The sequence below is a fragment of the Terrapene carolina genome, unplaced genomic scaffold (assembly GCF_002925995.2).
Source record: "Terrapene carolina triunguis isolate 2854851 unplaced genomic scaffold, T_m_triunguis-2.0 Scaffold517, whole genome shotgun sequence".
NCBI classification, from domain to species: Eukaryota; Metazoa; Chordata; order Testudines; family Emydidae; genus Terrapene; species Terrapene triunguis.
Window position 1 is genome coordinate 895,703 of NW_020664868.1, and position 17,786 is coordinate 913,488.

Genomic DNA, 17,786 nt, shown 5'->3' on the forward strand with positions numbered 1-17,786 from the left:
CGTGTGAATTCTAAAGAGACGGTGGTTGGAATCCTTACACAAGGCAGGTGTTAGAACTCAAATCTTGACAAAGCCACTGGAAGTTTGTCAGCAAAAGGCCAGGTATCTGATCTATCACAGCATCCACCTGCTCATATAAATTTAATAGGGCTTCTAAACCTCCCTGTATGCCTCTGAGTTCCAGTGCCTGCAGGATGTGGGGAGACAGCCAGAATGGGAAGAACTAAAGGAAAAGGAAAAGGAAAATCAGGAACTGATGGGGGACAAGTGGGCCTGGTGGCATAGTAAAAGTGTCCAACACTGCTATGAAGAGGATGATTTGGGTTTGTCACTCAGTCGAATACTCTCACATCCCAGACTGCCTGGGGCTAGCAGTGCTGCTGAAGCGGAGAGGAAGGAGTACCTTGTGTCATTCAACAGTCTCTTCTTCTAACTGATTAGGGAGAGGCATTGATAGGTCCCTAAGGGAGCCCCATCCAGTCCTCCTTAGTCAGGAGGCTGATGGTCACGACACAGGGTCTCAAGAGTACATGCTATAAAAACGTCCCCCCCCCCCCTTATGGCTTTAATAAGGAAACAGGGGACCCCTGTGGGAAAGCAACAAGATGAAGGTAACTGAGATAATGGAAGAAGAGTATAAGAAAACATTTAAACAACAACGAATGATGCAAAGCAGAAATGTAAAACATGTAAACATTCATTTGGCATTTTTGCTTTCTGCCTTTGCCTAGCTCCAAGCAGAACATTGCAACACGATGCCTTGGCCCCAGCCTGTTCTCTTATCAGCACACCCCCTGCCTTGGAATGCTGCAGGGAAATGCCAGACCAGCTTCGCTCCTAACACAGCTTGAATACACTTTGCCCGGTTGCTACCAAAATATCAGGTTGCCATGGAGTACAACAAAAAGCTATGTAACCACCCCCCTCAGAGTAAATGATTGCATGATATTCCTCTTTTCCCTCATCTCCCCTGTGCTGCTCCTGCTAGTCCTACCCACAGCTACTCCCAAGGGAATTGCTTCTCTTCAAGTTGTAGGAGTAAAACATATAGATTTAGTTGTAAACTTTCTTTCTTTTTAATGATTAGTGTTTGCATTTCCTTTCTTGACTATTTTTTTGCCCTTTGTTGACCAATGAGAGGTTCCACAAGCCCATGCTTGATTCTTGAAATAACTTAAAAATGAACAATAAATTTTGCCCCTGTGGCAATTCCTGCAGAGTCCCCTTTTGCCTCCTCACACTGGCTTGACTTGCAATCTGTTCAAAGTTTAAGATGGGGCGGGGGGAGAGGAAACGGATCAATCAGATATTCAAATTAGCAATTTGTTACAGAATCTAAATTACACAGCCAGCACTACCTATGGGCCCCATCAATCCCCTCCCACCCGCCTGGTTGCTTCTCACTTGCCGTTATAGGGTGTATTTGATGAGACGAGTGTATTGTAAATCCAGCCTCAGCTTGTACTTTACAACATCCAAAACCCATCATATAAACACTTGGATGAAGCATCATTAGGACACCCTCTTCCCCCACTCCTGCTGGTGCCAGGCCCGAGCCATCGGGTCTCTGGGTAGGCGGCACCATTGACACCCATGGTGCTCGACCGTTTCAACCAGCAAGAGCGTCTTCTTCGGTCCTTGCTTTCTGTTCAGTTTCTGCTCAGTTTGGTTTTCTGTTATCTGTTCAACGTCCTTGCTCCAAGGCCGCCATTGTGATTAGGGGCAAGGTAAGTGTCTGTACGATGGACAGGTGAAGAGAAAGGGGAGGAAGAGGAGTTGTAAGAGGAGGAGGGTGTCCGGATGTTCTGACCCCCAGTCTGAGGTTGCTGCAGGTTGAGAATGCTGTCAATGGCACTCTGTAGGTGCTCATTAAGGGAGTCATCCTGGGGGCTGTCGCTGGAGAAGCTGGCATTATCCACATCAAAGGACTCCGACTTCCTGCGCTTGGCTGGAGGCAAGGGAACCTCCCAGGTGAGCTCCGAGCCGGAGCTGTGGTCAGGGGGCTCAGTTTTTATCATTCCGTGATAAAACTCATCCTCTACTTCTGCAAGTTCCTTCATAAGGCCACTGGTAGAGTCATCGGTCTTCGGAGGGGCAGGGCTGTCTTGCATCACCAGAGAACGGGCATCGCTCCTGTTGAAAAACAGGAGCTTGGAGCTCTCCTCCGGCTTGCTCTTCTCTGCCACCACCACAGTTGGGGTTTCATGGGTTTTGAGAGAGGTGATCACGCCTTTGGAGCCGTCCTCCTGCTTGATCACAAGGGTGCTGGGGATCGTATCAACCTTTGGGATGCCTCCCTTCGGACAGGCATCAGTGGCTTTATCTGCTATAAAAGCATCCACGTTCTCTCTGTAAGTCTTACGAAGCGGAAGCCTGCAGTAGGTCACAATGGGTTTTTTCTCCACAGGTGCTGAGGTTACATGGTCAATAGTCCCGTTCATTTGCCCAGCAGTGGTGGTGGCGGTGGTGGCAGCTGAAGAGTGCAGGTCAGCTGTTTTGATGACTGTGCACACCGGAGGCGGCTGGTGAACTGGGTCCAAGGCAGTGTTGTGCACCACCTTGCTGAGACCAGCCTCCTGCTTGATCTTTAGCTTAAGCCCAATCCGGCTCCGTGCCTCATAAGTTTTGATTGGGGGCTTGCTCCTCGAGGGTAGGGCATCCTCATCTCCATCCAAAGAAGGCGAAGCTTTTGCCCATGTGACAGAAGGGGAGCCTCCGCTGTGCTTGATAACCAATTTGGTGGGGTGGATCTGGGTGGCTGTCTGCACTGGAGGCACCTTTAGGTTCTCAGAAGCTGGGGTGATGCTGGATACAGAGGCTAGAGCCAGAGAGGAAGTGAGGCTCTGTGAGCGAGAAGATGATGAAACATACTCATCTGCAACAAAAACACAATGTCACAGTCCAGCCAAAGCAACACCCATCAGAAAAGTGGTAACAATAAGTGTGTGTCAACCCTAAAACTAATAATAATTCTTGACTTTCCCTAGCATCTAACAATTACCCTAATTAATTAATTCATCCTAAAAAATCCTAGTCCATGAGGGAAGTTTTATCCCTATTTTATAGCCAACCACCACCAGAGCTGGGATTAGAAACCCTGAAGTCCTGACTCATACTCCCTTTCTTCAATCACTAGACAGTCTCTCCTTCAGGAGAAAGGAGCATTTTGGCATCTCAGCAATTCCTTACTTTTGTCAACAAAATTAAATAAAATAATTTTTACAAATCAACACTTACCCTGTTCCAGCTGGGATTTATTTTCTGTTCTGTAATTCCCCCCCACTCTTGCTAGCTGCTTCTTCTGTTTCTCAGCCCCTCTTCTCTTTCTCTTAGCTAATTTTCTCTCCTTCTGCCTCCTATATGGTTTAGTCCCTTACTGGCTCAGCCTTCCCCATGTGCTTTCACTGAACACACAAGGAGAGGAACACAATCATTCAAAAAGCCACCTGTGTTCCTTTGATCATGAGTGCCCAGCAGGAACCATTTCAGAGCCCTGGTAATTTGGCTGTTCATGTTACAGACACCACTGCCTAGTTGCTCTTTCTTCTCTAGGCTGCACAGATTTTCTCCTTGTTCCAAGGCTCTTTCCAGCTTTTTCAAGTTGAGCCAAGCAAATATATATTACTGCGAAAAGATGCCATAAATTTACACAAACCCATTAGTATAAAGGCACCCAAAATTAGGGCAACTGAGAACTGTAAGCAATTTATCAGGAGCCTACAGACTGCACCTAATTTGTATAAAATGGAGAAGACTGCAGCCACTGACTTCTTTGATACAGACGGACAGATGGAGGAGCCTACGGAACCCAACACACACTGCTCAATCTTGTTCTGAGCAGCCTTCTACTCAGATCATACGGAAGCATTGTAAAATGGGACTTGCAGTCTCTGCAGACTGACCCCTCTGTATTCAGATGAAGTTGGCTGAGAGCTGGCATGGGCCAGCTCACTGGTTTACAAGTTTTCCACTCCTCCCTTAGTAACTTAAAAAGGTAGGAAAATACTGTGTCTAGGGAGAGGTGGGAGGAGCAGCATATGAGTAAGTGAGGTGCACAGATAGAAATAATGTCTCCCTAACCTGGTTTCTCCTTTGCTAGCTGTTTATCAAGAGCCAACATGGTCTTTTCTTCCTGAATAAACATTCGATCGATCATCACCATCTCTGCAGAAGGGCTGACTCTCTGCAGACCAAAAATGAAAAACAGGTGAGAGGTGGAGGAAGAGAAAGGCACAGTAACGACAGTACAGAAATTAGGGGCCCAATCTTAACCTACAAGACTCTCCAGCTTCTGCTTTAGGGAAACAAGCACTAACACAATGGTGAATTACTTGACATGTCACTGAATAGTGATTGTTCTCATGGAGCTGGCACAAGTCTTATCCATGCACTGGAAAGCACTTTTCCTCACTTAGACATTTGGGAAGGGCTTTTGGGTAGTGGTTTATAGGATGGAATCTCTGCCTTTCTTACAGCACGGATAAGGAGTCACAATTTTAATATAAACTTATAATCTAAGTTAATGTGTCATATTTCTGGGGTGACCAAGCTTTCCTGTCCCCATTTTAAAAAAAAAAAAGTTCCAGGCTTGCTGCAAAATTACCCCTCACTAATCATAGAATCATAGGACTGGAAGGGACCTATGTAAATTCATGTTTTATTTTAGTTTTAAATTGAAATGTCCTGTTTCAATTTAAAAGTAAAATAAAAATATTAATTTACGTAGTTGTGGTGAGTTCCTTCCAAAGGTAAAAGCCTTTTCCCCAGTCTCCCTACTTGCAGCTTGATCCTGTTCTAACTGAAATCAAGTGAAAAACTCCCACTGACGTCAACAGTGCAGGATTGAACCCTTATTCCTCAACATGGTCATATTTAGTAAGTGAAACTGCAATTTAAACCCTCATTACAAATGGATAGGATAGATTAGTGCAGACCAATAATCATGCTGACCATCATACCATTGAGCACAGTAGCACATAAAGGCCAATCTTACCCGAGACTCCTCTAAGAGCAGCAGGCGGTATTTGTTCAACATAGCTTGTGTGCGTTTCAGCAGTTGGGTGGACACTGTTTCAAACTCTTCATCTACTAAAAGAAGAGGTAAAGAAAGAAGGCTATTTGGTTTTTTGTATACAGGCATTGCTGGGGCTACCTCGTTAGGTCTGAAAGGAAAGTCTCCATTCCCTGAAAGACATTTGATATGACAAGGTAAATGCAGAAACAGGACTAACATTCTATATCAACATTAGTGTTACTAGAGGACTCAGCAGCCGCAATTGTGATTGCTCCTTCAAATGCTTTCCACATCAGCTTAGGTTTCTTCCTAAAGTATGTGGCTGGTTTTAATTGTGCACATGATCATGTGATTGGTCTCATAGCTTAGAGGGGCAAGGGACCATTGAGACAAGAGATAGTTTAAAACCACTTGATGTTACATACAGAAAAATCTCTCTACACATTCAGGATTTGAGACTGCAGATCATTGCCAGGCCAGGAGCTGGCTTTATGTCTGGATTGCAGTACAGCGCCAAGCAGTGAATCAACTCGACATTTGGAGTAGAAGAGTGCTTCAGCAGACAGTTTTGAGGAACACAAGAATTGCCAGACTGGATCAGACCAAGGGCCCATCTAGCTCAATATACTGCCTCTGACAGTGGACAATACTAGATGCTTCCGTGGAAGGGACACAAAACACCCTAAAAGGACAACTACGGACTAATTTACCCAAAGGGAAATTTCTTCCTAATCTCCTCCCTCCCCCAGAAGAAGAGGTTATGTCCATATAATATATTTTGTATCCTGTCTAATATAACCGTGGATGTTCTCATTATTCATATACATGGATAAATCCCTTGACTCTGCTAAGCTTTTGGCCTCCATCATATCTTGTGGTTATGATTTCCATAGGTTAATTATGTATGGCACATAAATGTATGCGATCGGTTTTCAACGTGTTGCCTTTCAATTTAATAAAATGCTCCCCTTATTCTTCTGTTATAGGAGGATAAATAAGAGCACCTGATTCACATTCTCTATACTGTTCATTATTTTACATATGGATATCATTTAGAGTAAAAGAAAATCATAGCCTGCAGACAATTAATATAACAATGCTTTTCCCCTGAATTTTAACACTAGGGAAAGTGATCCTTTCTGCGTCAAATGCACATTGTAACAAACAGGTTTATCATCTTTCTTAGTGGAAATAGATAAAGAATGACACTCCACACAAAGCTACATGCAGTGTTGTTGTAGCTGTATTGGTACCAGGATATTAGAGACAAGATGGGTTAGGTAATACTCCTCGCAAAGAGAAGAATGATACAACTACATGGGAAGAAGAGGTTGAACTCCCTGCACTAACTGATAACGTGGAAAACTTCATAAGGCACAGATACCACACAGATAAAGTGAGTGAGTTTAAAATTGTTAATTAATGTTTGTAATAAACTTTGAAAGTGTACAGCACTATGTATTAAAACTACTCATAGTTTTCTCTTCTACAAAGCCTGGATGCTCGAGGGGTCTTTTACAAACTATGCACAGCACTACTAAAATTATTTTGGGGGAAGTTCTATGGTCTGTGTTATACAGGTCAGACTAGATGAGCACAATGGTCCTTTCTGGCCTTGGAATCTATGAAATGCAGCCACTTCTGGGGTGGAGGATGGCAAACTGCAAAAAAGCAACAGGGGAAAGAGAACTTTTGACCAAGGATACCAGGGTAAACTCCAACTCTTATGAAAAACCCTAAGGGATCATTAGTGGCCTTACTAAGCAGACAAGGACTCTCTTTTTAAGGTCTCCTCCAAAAGCTCCAAACACAGAAGCCTGAGATAGAACTCAGTTTATCTAGCTTTGAAAGTTTAAAGGGCTGAGACACTGCCAGATTTCAAACATGTGGTTCCAGGAAGTTTATTCAGGTTTGGGGGATTTTATCTTTTTTCTGGAGTGGAGCTTACTTCTCTCTTCTCTCTTTTCATGGCTGGACAAATCCATTTTCCCCCGTGACCCACCAACCGTGATCTCTCTCATGCCAACATCAGAAGAAGAGGCCTGAGTTTACTTCCTGAGGGTGAGACCCCCCTCCATTCTGTTGCTTAGCGAAGCCCTGCTAAATTTAAAACACTTTGCTATAGTTCTAGGACTATTAGTTATCATCCTTCCTTGTATACACAGCTGAACTTACCCTTTCTGTAGTCGTGGGTAGAGGGAAGCATCCCCTGGTAGACATGATAGGGTAGAAGCCTTTGTAAGGCATCTTCAAACGATCGGAATGAAGTTTTATAGTCAGGGTGCAACACTGCTCCCTGATGTTTATGTAACTGTTCCAAGAAACTAAAAAAAAAAAGGACAAGTCAGACAGTTGTACAAAGTGTATGGAAAACACAGACTCAAAAGCAGAGTTAGCTATAAAAGCATTATGCTGAGTGGTTGAAATTCTTACTGTTCCTCCTTCCAATATATATATATATATATATATATATATATATATAGGCTGTTTGCAGTGACTGAAGCATGATATACAGACATGCTCTAAAGCTTACCTTCTATGTCTGCAGAAAATGAGCAGTTTTATATGTGTGGAACATGAAATACACAGATGTGCACACACGAGGAACACACGCACACACAATTACCTATCCCTGCTAATACTGTATGTAGTTTTAGGGTTGCCAAAGGGCACTCATAACTGAATTACATAGCATCTTGTGAGATTTCTGGGCAGCAGCAAGAGGATCATAGAACAGACGAAAGGTTCTTTTGATACATGGAATGTGACTCAGACATCCTATAACTCAATTATAAAAGTGCCCCCTGGGAGCCTTCAAATTATATTACTACACAGTTTTACTAATTAAGGAAAATGTAATTTATCTTCCAGTTAAAACAGTCTCATCCTCCTGACACTAACAATAAAGTTGGTTGAGCTAAAATGGGCAGTGATGGAATGTGGTCTGCTGTGCATGTGTGAAGTACTATGTGCGGACAGGCACACACGGATATAAACAAAAGAAGTGTAATACATAGCTGGCTATGTTATAGGTGCGTGCGTGCGTGTGTGTGTGCGCACATGCTAAACACACTAACGCAAAGGGAGGATGAGTGCAATCAGGGAGAAGGAAGAATGACTGACCACACAGGAAAAGAACCACAGCAAAATTCTGGAAGAATTCTTCTCTTCAGTGTGAAATGTACATTCAACCAGTGTCACCCATGGGGCCCTCTGGAGAGGCACTGAAGGGCATGCTATGTTACCGAGAATTGCCATGCCATGATAAAGTATCATGTTTCCTCCCCAATAGAGTGGATTACGGTGCACAACATTGCATGACTCCAGAGTTAACACAGATGCCGGATAGTCTGTTAAACTTTAACCTTACTACGCATGTGATGTTACTGTTACCCTTACACTGCTTTCTTTAACTTCTTAGGCTCCAACACACGCTCTCTGGCAAACACTTACCAAGCTTCTTTGCTGGGCTGTAGTGTAGGAGTTTTTTTCAGACTTCCAAGCTTACTATCGTACTGGTAAGAAAAAAGAATGCACATGAAAGGACTTAGTAATCAATAGATTAGTTTTACTCTGCAGAGAATGATGAACTAACGGAGGAACCATCCAGCTCACCTTAGAAAGAACTCTTTCTGTTCAGTAAATTAGTACAAGAAATTGGAGAATAAAGTGGGATTGTGGGCAGGAGAAAATCAGTTGGATGATTTTGGAGATTCTGGACAAAGTGCAGAAGAAAAGGGATAATTCTTGCTGACGACTAAGAGAAACAGCTTTGCTCACTTTAAACATGGCAGCTTTCAGGTAGCAGAAAACACACAGCTTCCTTTCGAACTTCCTCACTGACAGAATAGTTAAAAAAAACTGAGCTATTATTTGAAGGAAATAAACATTTGCGTAAACTCACCTGCTGCTGGGATGGGACTGGGACTGAGGGCATGAGTTGTGATAATCCTTTCCCAACTACCTGGATCTGCAAGGGGCCTTTTCCAAGATTCAGGCCGGAGATGGAGCTAATCACTCCAGGCTTGGCCTGGAGAAGAAGCAAAGGATCTCTTTTATTTGGGATCCCAATATGAATTTAATGACTACAAATTGATTACCAAAACACACAGCAAGAAACTACTCGCCAAGAGGATGTCAGTCATCAGTGAAATGACTTAGAATGGAATTCCTTGGTGTTGAAATGCAAACATCTATGAATAAATCTTTTTTGATATATAATTATTTTAACTTGCACTTCTAGAACGTACATCCCAACAGTATTTGCATGCCATTAAATAAATTGGAAAGCACATTAATTCCCTCAAGGAAGAGGAACAAAGCTCCCTTCCCCAGTGGTCTAATTAATATTAATAGGGATAATTATTTGTTTTCTTTTTGTTTAAGAGTTCATAGTACTTATAAAATCAAACAATGATATGCCAAAGTCAAATGGTTTCTGAAACTTAATTCCTTCTTCTTGCACAAAAAGAACAAACCTGGAGTGAAACTCAGTAAGTTTTGTTCATCCTTGAAATGGACAAACTACTGTGAAGAAGCATTAGAAATGAAGCTCTCACCTGAACTGGCTGCTGTACAGCAAGAGGTGTTCCTGGTTTCCCTGGCACTGTAGTCACTTTCCCCCCAGAAACAGCTGTGGCGCCACTGGAAAATGTTTTACTCTCTGCAGGAACCGGGGCAGCTACACCTAGCAAATATAAGTAGATTTTAAAACAAGCTCCAAGTTTAAACAACAATAGCAACATGTCTTGGATTCCTGCAGCATATTCCATCTTGAAGAATCTTTATAGACTATCTAGAAGTATTGGGCAAAATTTTCAGAAGGCACCTAAATGACTTACGTGCTTTTGAAAATTTTGCCCATTACTTCAGCTATCACTGAAATGCAGCCACCTCTGCCAGCTGTTTAACAGCACACAGCAACACTCCACAACAGGGCAGCAAAGGAAGTGAAAAAGACGACCACCTAATTCAACTGAATTCTAATTCAGGGAATTGTAGGGAAGCAGAATACAATTATCAGGACACCAGGGCTAAACACCTCTACTCTTGAGACATGTGCCAGGGGATCTTAACAACTATAAGTGGGAGAAATCTTAGTTTTATACTCATGCAAAAATCATTACTGCCAGCAGAGCAGAAAGTGACTGAAAATCAAAATACAACCACACTGTAAATATGTATTTTTTTCTTTCTTTTTTAACAAATGAAAATATGTGGACCTTTTTATCAATACCTCAGATTAGTCTGTTCAGTGTACCATGGGCATAACATTAAAAACAGTATCCATTTCCCATTTGTGAAAGTGCATGGAAGCACCTGATAGGCACAATGAATAAATCTAAATAAGTAAATATAGGGGGGGGAATACAGAGCACCTGTAGTCTAAAATTCATCCCTGTGTGTGTAGGGGAAGCATAAGGCCTGCGCATGATTTAAGTCCCACTTAAATCTTTAAATTAGGGTTTAAATGAGAATTAAGTGGTGCACTGACCCTAAACTAGCCTTCAGCATGGGGCGAATTTCACCCATGGGTTTCAAAGAGCTTTACACAAGAAGGTAAATAAAATTATTCCTGTTTTTCAGATGGAGAACTGGTGGCTGAAAGAGGTAAGCGTCTTGGCCAAAGCGACACAGAAGGTGAGTAGCAGAACTGGTATTAAGGATGTCTTGACTCTCCATCCAGGGCCCATATCTGCTCCACCATGTTGCCCCCCAATCAATTGAGTTACTTCAGATTTATACTCTGTGAATGAGAGCAGCATTTGGCGCTTGGACTTCAATGGAATTTGAGGGCACTCAGCAGCTCACAGAATCAGGCCCTTAGAGAGACAGATGATGAACTTCCCAACATCATTTTTAGAATAGCTTTTCTTACTGTATAGGCACTTTGAAGTGTGGAGGGGGAAAAAAGGGGGAGAAAGAGGAAGTTGAAAGTCACAGTCCAGCAGAAATGTAACAGAATTTCCCCTTCCCAGACTGTTTCCCCTCCCTGAGCACGCACAAGGCATGGTTTTAGCAGCTTACACGTTGATGTTGTTTTGATCTGCAGCAATGCTGCGAGCTGCGCTGGCTGCCCTCCTCCACTACCACCTCCTCCTCCCGCTCCCTCCTTGTACTTGGCCCTTCCCAAGCACAGGAGCCACCGCACTCGAACCTGCAGTAGAAGGCTGGACTGCAGCGGGGACAGATGGGTGGCTGTGGACTGGTGCTTGCGTTGTTGTCACCGCTACTGGCTGTCCTTGGCTGCTAACCAGGACAGATGAAGGCTGGCTGCTGAAGTGGCTCAGAGCTGATGACACCTGGCTGGTGGAAGTCTGGTGTTTCGTTTGCAGGATAATCCCCTGGGGCACCTGTGTTGGATAAATGACAGAGGCTGAAAAGATGCCCTAGCACCAGCTTTTGGTACATTTTATCCTTCTGCCTTCCTTTTTAATCTGCTATGTACCATAAATATTTCTACCCAGCAGCAAAACATGGGAAGAAAGGGACCCTCCCTTGCTCTCATGTTTCCAACACAGTTCACTGGCTTCCATCCTATAGCCCCAGGATCTCACAGTGTTAGGCGGTGAATGTAAAGGAAACAAAAAAAGGTCTTTGTTTAGCAGTGGGAATCTCCAGGTCTGTCAACGACAAGAATTTAAAATCACATCAACATGCCCTGTGTGCTTGAAATACAGCAGACTGGATCCCAGACTAAGTCCTTTCAAGGGAAATTTATTTTTAACATGCAGTTTTTTAAAAAACGGAGTTTGGCTCCCCTTTCCCCAGCAGATAAAGTGACAGTAAAGACAATATTTGAAATGTGGATTGTAAAGAATTTTTCTGATGCTTTCTAAGACATAAGGCCCGAGCCAGCTCTCACTGAAGTTAATGGGAATCAACCCATTAACATGAATTTGAATGGATTGTGACCTACAACTCCAGGGCTCAAAGTTCAAAGTACTAATACTTAGGCTTGGTTTACACTATTGTTAGGTCAACATAAGGCAGCTTACGATGACCTAATTATGTCAGTGTCTACACTACAATGGTGTTTCCGCTGATGTAAGTGGCCCACTACACCAACTACACCCCAAAGGGGCTGACAGCTGGAGCCCTTCCCCCACCCCAGCCCTGACAGTCTGAGCTGTCAGTGGGGTGCAGGTTCACAGCTGTGAGTCTCCCCCCGTTTCCCTGCCTCCCGGTGAGGGATTGCGAGAGGGTAGGGCGGTGGCTGTGCTCAGGTTATCCTCTCCCTCACCCCAATCCCTCGCTGGGGGCGTTCCAGCTGTGAGCCCCACATAGAGCTGACAGCCAGAGTCAAAAAGTGAAATAACAGCAGCTGAGAAATTGACAAGAATGTCAATTTCATTGCTGGTAGGCTCCCGCTGTGAAATCAAGCCCTGCACTGTCAGCCCCGTGGCAGGGGGCGCTCACAGCTGTGAGCCTGCTGGGCTGACAGCTCGGGTTATCAGGGTGGGGGCCCCAGCTGTGAGCCCCCTGCCTACAGATGAGGCTGTCATCCCCAGAGCTGCCAAGTGTTCCATAATGCCCCATTTCAGTCAGTGGAAGTGCTCCTGGTGAGGACGCGCACCACAGACAGAAGGAGCAAGTGTGGATATGAACCACCGCTTTAATTATTGTGATAGCTGTACTTCGACTTAAGGTGACTGAGTTTTGCAGTGCAGGCAAGCCCTCAGGCTCCCTGGAAACAGGCTGAGACCCCAGCCGGGTTGACCTCTGTCTGCGCTGCGTGAATAGGAAAGATCCCAAGGGGCACTTTTCACAGGAGCATGTGTTTGCTTTTATCTCTTTGTCCAAAAATTTCTCTCCCTGTTTTGGTTCTTGAGTAATTCATGTTGCTAAAGATCTTGGAAGAGGCCAAACCCTGTAAATCCTAAATATTAAATAATTGTTTATTTTATGTACTATTTACATAGTAGTTGGTAGCAAAGATACACTCAGGGCTTGTCTACATGAACAATTAGTTTGTGGCAAACTGGGGTATGAATCTATCTTGCACTAGTTTGCTGGGGACTAACTGTTCATATGCTAACAGACATTAAGAGTTAGTTAATTCACTTTAATCTAGTCCTCTTTGAAATGGGACTCTCAAAGTGAACTAAAACTGTTAATACGCAGCAGCAGGGTCCACACGGACAGGTAGTCCGCAGCAGGCTAGCACGGGGTAAAGCTTGCTGCAAACTAAAAGTTTGTGTAAACAAGCCCTTAAACAGCCCCAAAACAATTTAGAAACTATTCTACATTGTTACTGTTTCCTAAAGGCTGACAATCTGCCCATGATACTAAAATCAAGATAATTTCTTCCCAGAGTACTATTTTAAAAACAAACAAAACAAGATATAACCTTGGTAGTCCAGATGATCGTTTTTTAAGGTGGTGACTTTTGTGATTTGCATATCTGTCCAGAAGAAACTAGACTGAAAATCTCCAATTTCTAATCCCTCTGACCCATCCATTCTCCTTGATGTATGGGCGTGTATTTTTAATTTCTAGAGAGTGATATTTCTACAGACCCAGGCCAAGTTTAATTTACCCTCTTTGATGGTAATTATTTACCTGCTGGAACCTGTCCAATAGCTGCTTCTGCTGAGGAGCGGGATTTGGAATTGCAGAGAGTGTCTGGAATTGATTTGGGACCATCTGAAAACTCCTCTGTTGTTCCGGTGTTAGGTGAAGGGTCTGGGTTGGGACTGGCGGTTTGATTTGGCCCTGGGAAGGGAACTGGAAATGTGGGGAATGAGTATGCTGAGACTCAGTTGGAGCCTGGATCTGGGATTGCAGCCGTGCTGGCACCTGGGTCTCAGACTGGGGCTGGATCTGAGTGGCAAGCTGAACTTGTAGCTGCAGATGTGGAGGTGTTGCCAGCTGAGTTTGCCCTTCGGCCTGAGACTGTGGTGGCTGGAACTGTACCTGAGGCTGCGACGGGGGTCGTAAGGGGTGCTGGGTGGGACCGTGGGGGGATGATGTGATTTGATTCTGTATCACGTACAAGTTCTGCATTTGCGTTTGAGGGGTGCAGGACCGGGAGAGGGGTTCAGAAGGAGGCCTGGACAAAGTTTGTGGCTGGGAGGGAGGCCTGGAGTGAGGCCGGGAGGGTGGTCGGGAAAGTGGCTGTGGCTGTGATGGAGGACGGGACTGGTGGGGGGACTGCATCTGTGAGAGGTGTGCAGACTGGAGCTGGGGACTCTCCCCCATTGGAGGATGAGGTAGCGAATGGGACGGGGAGGCTCCAGGGAGCTTCTGTTGCCCTGCGGGTAACTGAAACAAAGAAAGAAACAGAGAATAAGTTAGTTAGGACTGATGTGTCTCACCACAATCCTTGCATGTCCTTCAGGCATTTTAGGGTATGTCCACACAGCAAAAGCCCTACAAGGACTAGTGTACCTGAGCTAGCTTGAATCCAGCTAGCGCTGGCAATGACAACAGTGATGACTGCCCAGTGCAGGCTTCAGCACGAGGAGTACAAATCCAGTACAGACTCTGGGTATGTACTCAGCTCACAAGCTGCACTTTCTTCACTACTACTGTTACCTGTGCTAGCTGGATTCAAGCCAGACCAAATAGGCTTGCCTGTGCACAACTTCTGCTGTGCAGATATATCCTTAGACTGTACTGCAGTGCAAACCACTCTTAAAACATAAAAAGCCTGGGGCTCCCAAACTACTTTTAAGTCCAGAAACCCCACTGAACTCAAGTCACTCTGTGAAGGGGTTTACTGAGGCATTGCCTATGGCAAAAACAGCTTTCTACCACTCTCCCCCTCTGGTTTATTCAAGAGAAGCGCTTCTTTGAGCTAACCAGAGCATACGTAGAGTGAGATTTCAGGGGCACAGTTTCCAGCTCTCATACCTTCCACCAGGAATTCTTGTGGGCATAGTACTATCATCTGCAGATTTATTCCACTGGCTCATCTACGCAGGGGGTTGGACTAGATGACCTCCTGAGGTCCCTTCCAACCCTGATATTCTATGATCTGCTTAGAAGCTACCTTCAAAAATGTTTTTAAATCAGTAAAAGAAACAACTTGGGAATAAAAATTGAAAGGCATCTTCTATGGGTGTTCCTTAGCTTCTGAAAACAGCTCCAAGTCTCAGCCACCGTAGCCAACCTTTCCCTAGAAAGCCTTACTGCAGGGGTACAGTGTTTGTACCAGTGTGTGTGAATTTAAATAAAGCCAAGCCCTTTTGCCCCACAATTGTGGCACCATGAAAAAGGGGAGGGAGAGGGTGTCCAACTTTATTTTTAGAATGTATTTAGGTTCCTCCCCTAGAGCCCCTCTCCTCGTCTGAGCCCCCCATGGGGCACAAGAACCTCCTCAGTTTTATTTACCCTCCTCTGTATTGCACCATCTTAGCTCCCTCCTAAGCTCTCTTTGAATTGCTTAGAGCAACACTAGGCATACCTTTCGCTCCTTTCCCACAGGATCGAATCCAAATAAAAATGCCCTCCACTCAAAGGAGCAAGCCTGAGTCCATTGGTTCCCTGCATAGTACATAGTACCACTACATTAGAGCCAACCAGCATTTTTAATGGTGCTAGCCCTATGAAGGCACTGGCCATTGTGAGTCCCCTGATATGAGAGCCAGGTCAATATCACGCTCTTTTCTAAATTACAGGGGTGAAACTGATTATAAAGACAAGTTCTCAAGTCTTATTATGGCTAAGAAGAGCCTTTTGACTAATACACCACTTTTAAGTCTACCACAGTACTTATTATAACCATTTGCTACTAAAATATAAAGAATAAAAGAATAATAAAGCCTCTGGCAGGAACACAAATGTACCAGGACAGCAGCGTGCAACTGTGAAGGGACAGAAGAAGAAAGCATCACAAGACAGCAGCGGCTTCCAGCGTTAGTGAGAACCTGCAGGCAAGCAAGCAAGAGCAGCAGGAATTCAGAGAGTAGATGAACAGGCAAGTGCCACAGATTGACAACAAGGGCCAGAAGGGGGTACGTTTGGAAGGGGAAAGAAAGATTCAATAGGCCTGCTGATGCAGCAGTGCATGGACATGTCCCAGGCTCCGAATATAAAGGCAATTCCCTCAGTCACAGACCTTGGTGTGAAAACATCTGTAGCTCACCCAACCCAGCATGCTGATGTATTATATATTGGCTGGAAGCTTCCAAACTGAACTAAATTGCAGTCTGAACTCCCATCTTCTCCAGGCTGCTCACATGATGATCATGGGTGATAAATTACTCAGGTCCATTTGATCACTCTGGCTACCAAGTTCCTGGATTCTGCCTGAAGTCTGCTAACCACGCCTTGGAACCCCCCATCCATGCACATCATTCTTCTCCCTTTATTGCTTTCTTCTCAGAATAAAAACAAGTTATATTTTCCTTTGTTTCTGGGCTGTCTAAAAACAGGGATAGAGCTGCTTTTATTTTAAAACAAAGATACAGCTGGATTTTGTTTTATCTTCTCCTAGCGATACAGATCCACCATAGAAAAGTGAACCAGGGAGTTGAATTTGGATGCTATAAATATTAGAATCATGGAGATAAGAGATGGAAAAGACTTATTACAACATCATCCAAGCCACCTCTTTGCCAACATGTGATGGTATCATGCAGCACAACTCTTTTGCTATAGAAATGTGATTATGAATATTTATGCGTACTGTGTGTGTGTGTGTACTGTGTATAAAATATAAAAACCCACACACATAATGAACTTAACCTTTTGATTACATTTAAGACTGGTAAAAACATTTTAAAAAGCATACATTTTATTAACAATTTTGCTTTTTAACTTTTTTTTTTTTTGGCAAGCCTCATTGCCACCAATATAGCACAGAGGCCAGTCAAAAATACCTCTCTGGGAAACTCGCACAGAGTTTTATAACATGTGGATTCAGGGCCAGACTGTCTATGCAGTTATTACAGACTTACACCAATGTAACTGAAATCATAATCCTGCCCTCAGACTGCTCATGAAAAGTCACCCTAGTTAGAAGGGAGATAAATGTGCCAGTAGCAGAATTCTTTTCCCATCACATTTTTGCCATTACACCACAAGAGGGCGACTTCTGTTACTACTATAGCGGTTACCCCACCACCACCCACTTCCATCTTTGTTTTGAAATGTGAAAAATGCTAGTGTACATCTAAGAGATACACTAATATTTTGTCTTTGGGTATTGGTCCCTCCCCTCCTGCAGAGAGAGAGAAAGCAAAAAGCAAAAGGGAACTCTAAGAGGAAGGACCGAACAGATTAAACAGAAGCTAAGGACAGAAGGAAGAAAGGAAGATAGGCCAAAGCAGGCTGTGTGGAATCACAACAGGTAAGGGCTACCTGGCAAGCCAGTGCCTGTTGGGAATGGCTGGCTGAGAACTGAGGTATAAGATTCGGTCCTTTGGACTCCACCGTTGCCAGATTCTGATTCTGGGTCAGCTCTCGGCTGGCAGGCGGTTGCAGAGCTGTGCCCGCACTGCTGCTCACTATCACTGATGCTGGGACACTGCTTGTGGTGCTGAGAGCTGTTGTGGCTATGCTGTAGATGGGCAGAGGCATTGGAAGGTGTGGTGGTACTGTGGACTGATTCAGATTGTTCTCCTGCTGCATTTTCAGGGATGCCGGATAAAATTGCTGCTGCTGCTGGCTCCGATCCTTCTGAAATTTCCAACAAATTTAGCATTGACCAGTTTTCTGGTTTTTTCTCCTCCTTTTTTTCTGTTGATGTTCACCATCCAACCCCCATATTCATTCAGGCCTTTGCTACTAATGGTACTCTATTAACAATACCTCAACCAGTGGTCAA

General features: G+C 44.1%; 1 protein-coding gene across 1 annotated transcript in view; it reads right to left on the reverse strand.

The window, feature by feature from the left end:
• Positions 1-237: 237 nt before the first annotated feature.
• The window catches only part of BICRA (BRD4 interacting chromatin remodeling complex associated protein), a 36,705-nt gene continuing 19,156 nt past the window's right edge, over positions 238-17,786 (reverse strand). The window contains exons 6-15 of the mRNA XM_024216355.3: positions 17,321-17,623; positions 13,577-14,278; positions 11,172-11,367; positions 9,574-9,701; positions 8,919-9,044; positions 8,468-8,529; positions 7,190-7,338; positions 4,994-5,088; positions 4,081-4,183; positions 238-2,875 (exon numbers count right to left, since the gene is read on the reverse strand). Of these exons, the coding sequence (XP_024072123.1) occupies positions 1,677-2,875; positions 4,081-4,183; positions 4,994-5,088; positions 7,190-7,338; positions 8,468-8,529; positions 8,919-9,044; positions 9,574-9,701; positions 11,172-11,367; positions 13,577-14,278; positions 17,321-17,623 (3,063 nt within the window). The 3' untranslated portion in view covers positions 238-1,676. The remainder of the gene's footprint in view (positions 2,876-4,080; positions 4,184-4,993; positions 5,089-7,189; positions 7,339-8,467; positions 8,530-8,918; positions 9,045-9,573; positions 9,702-11,171; positions 11,368-13,576; positions 14,279-17,320; positions 17,624-17,786) is intronic.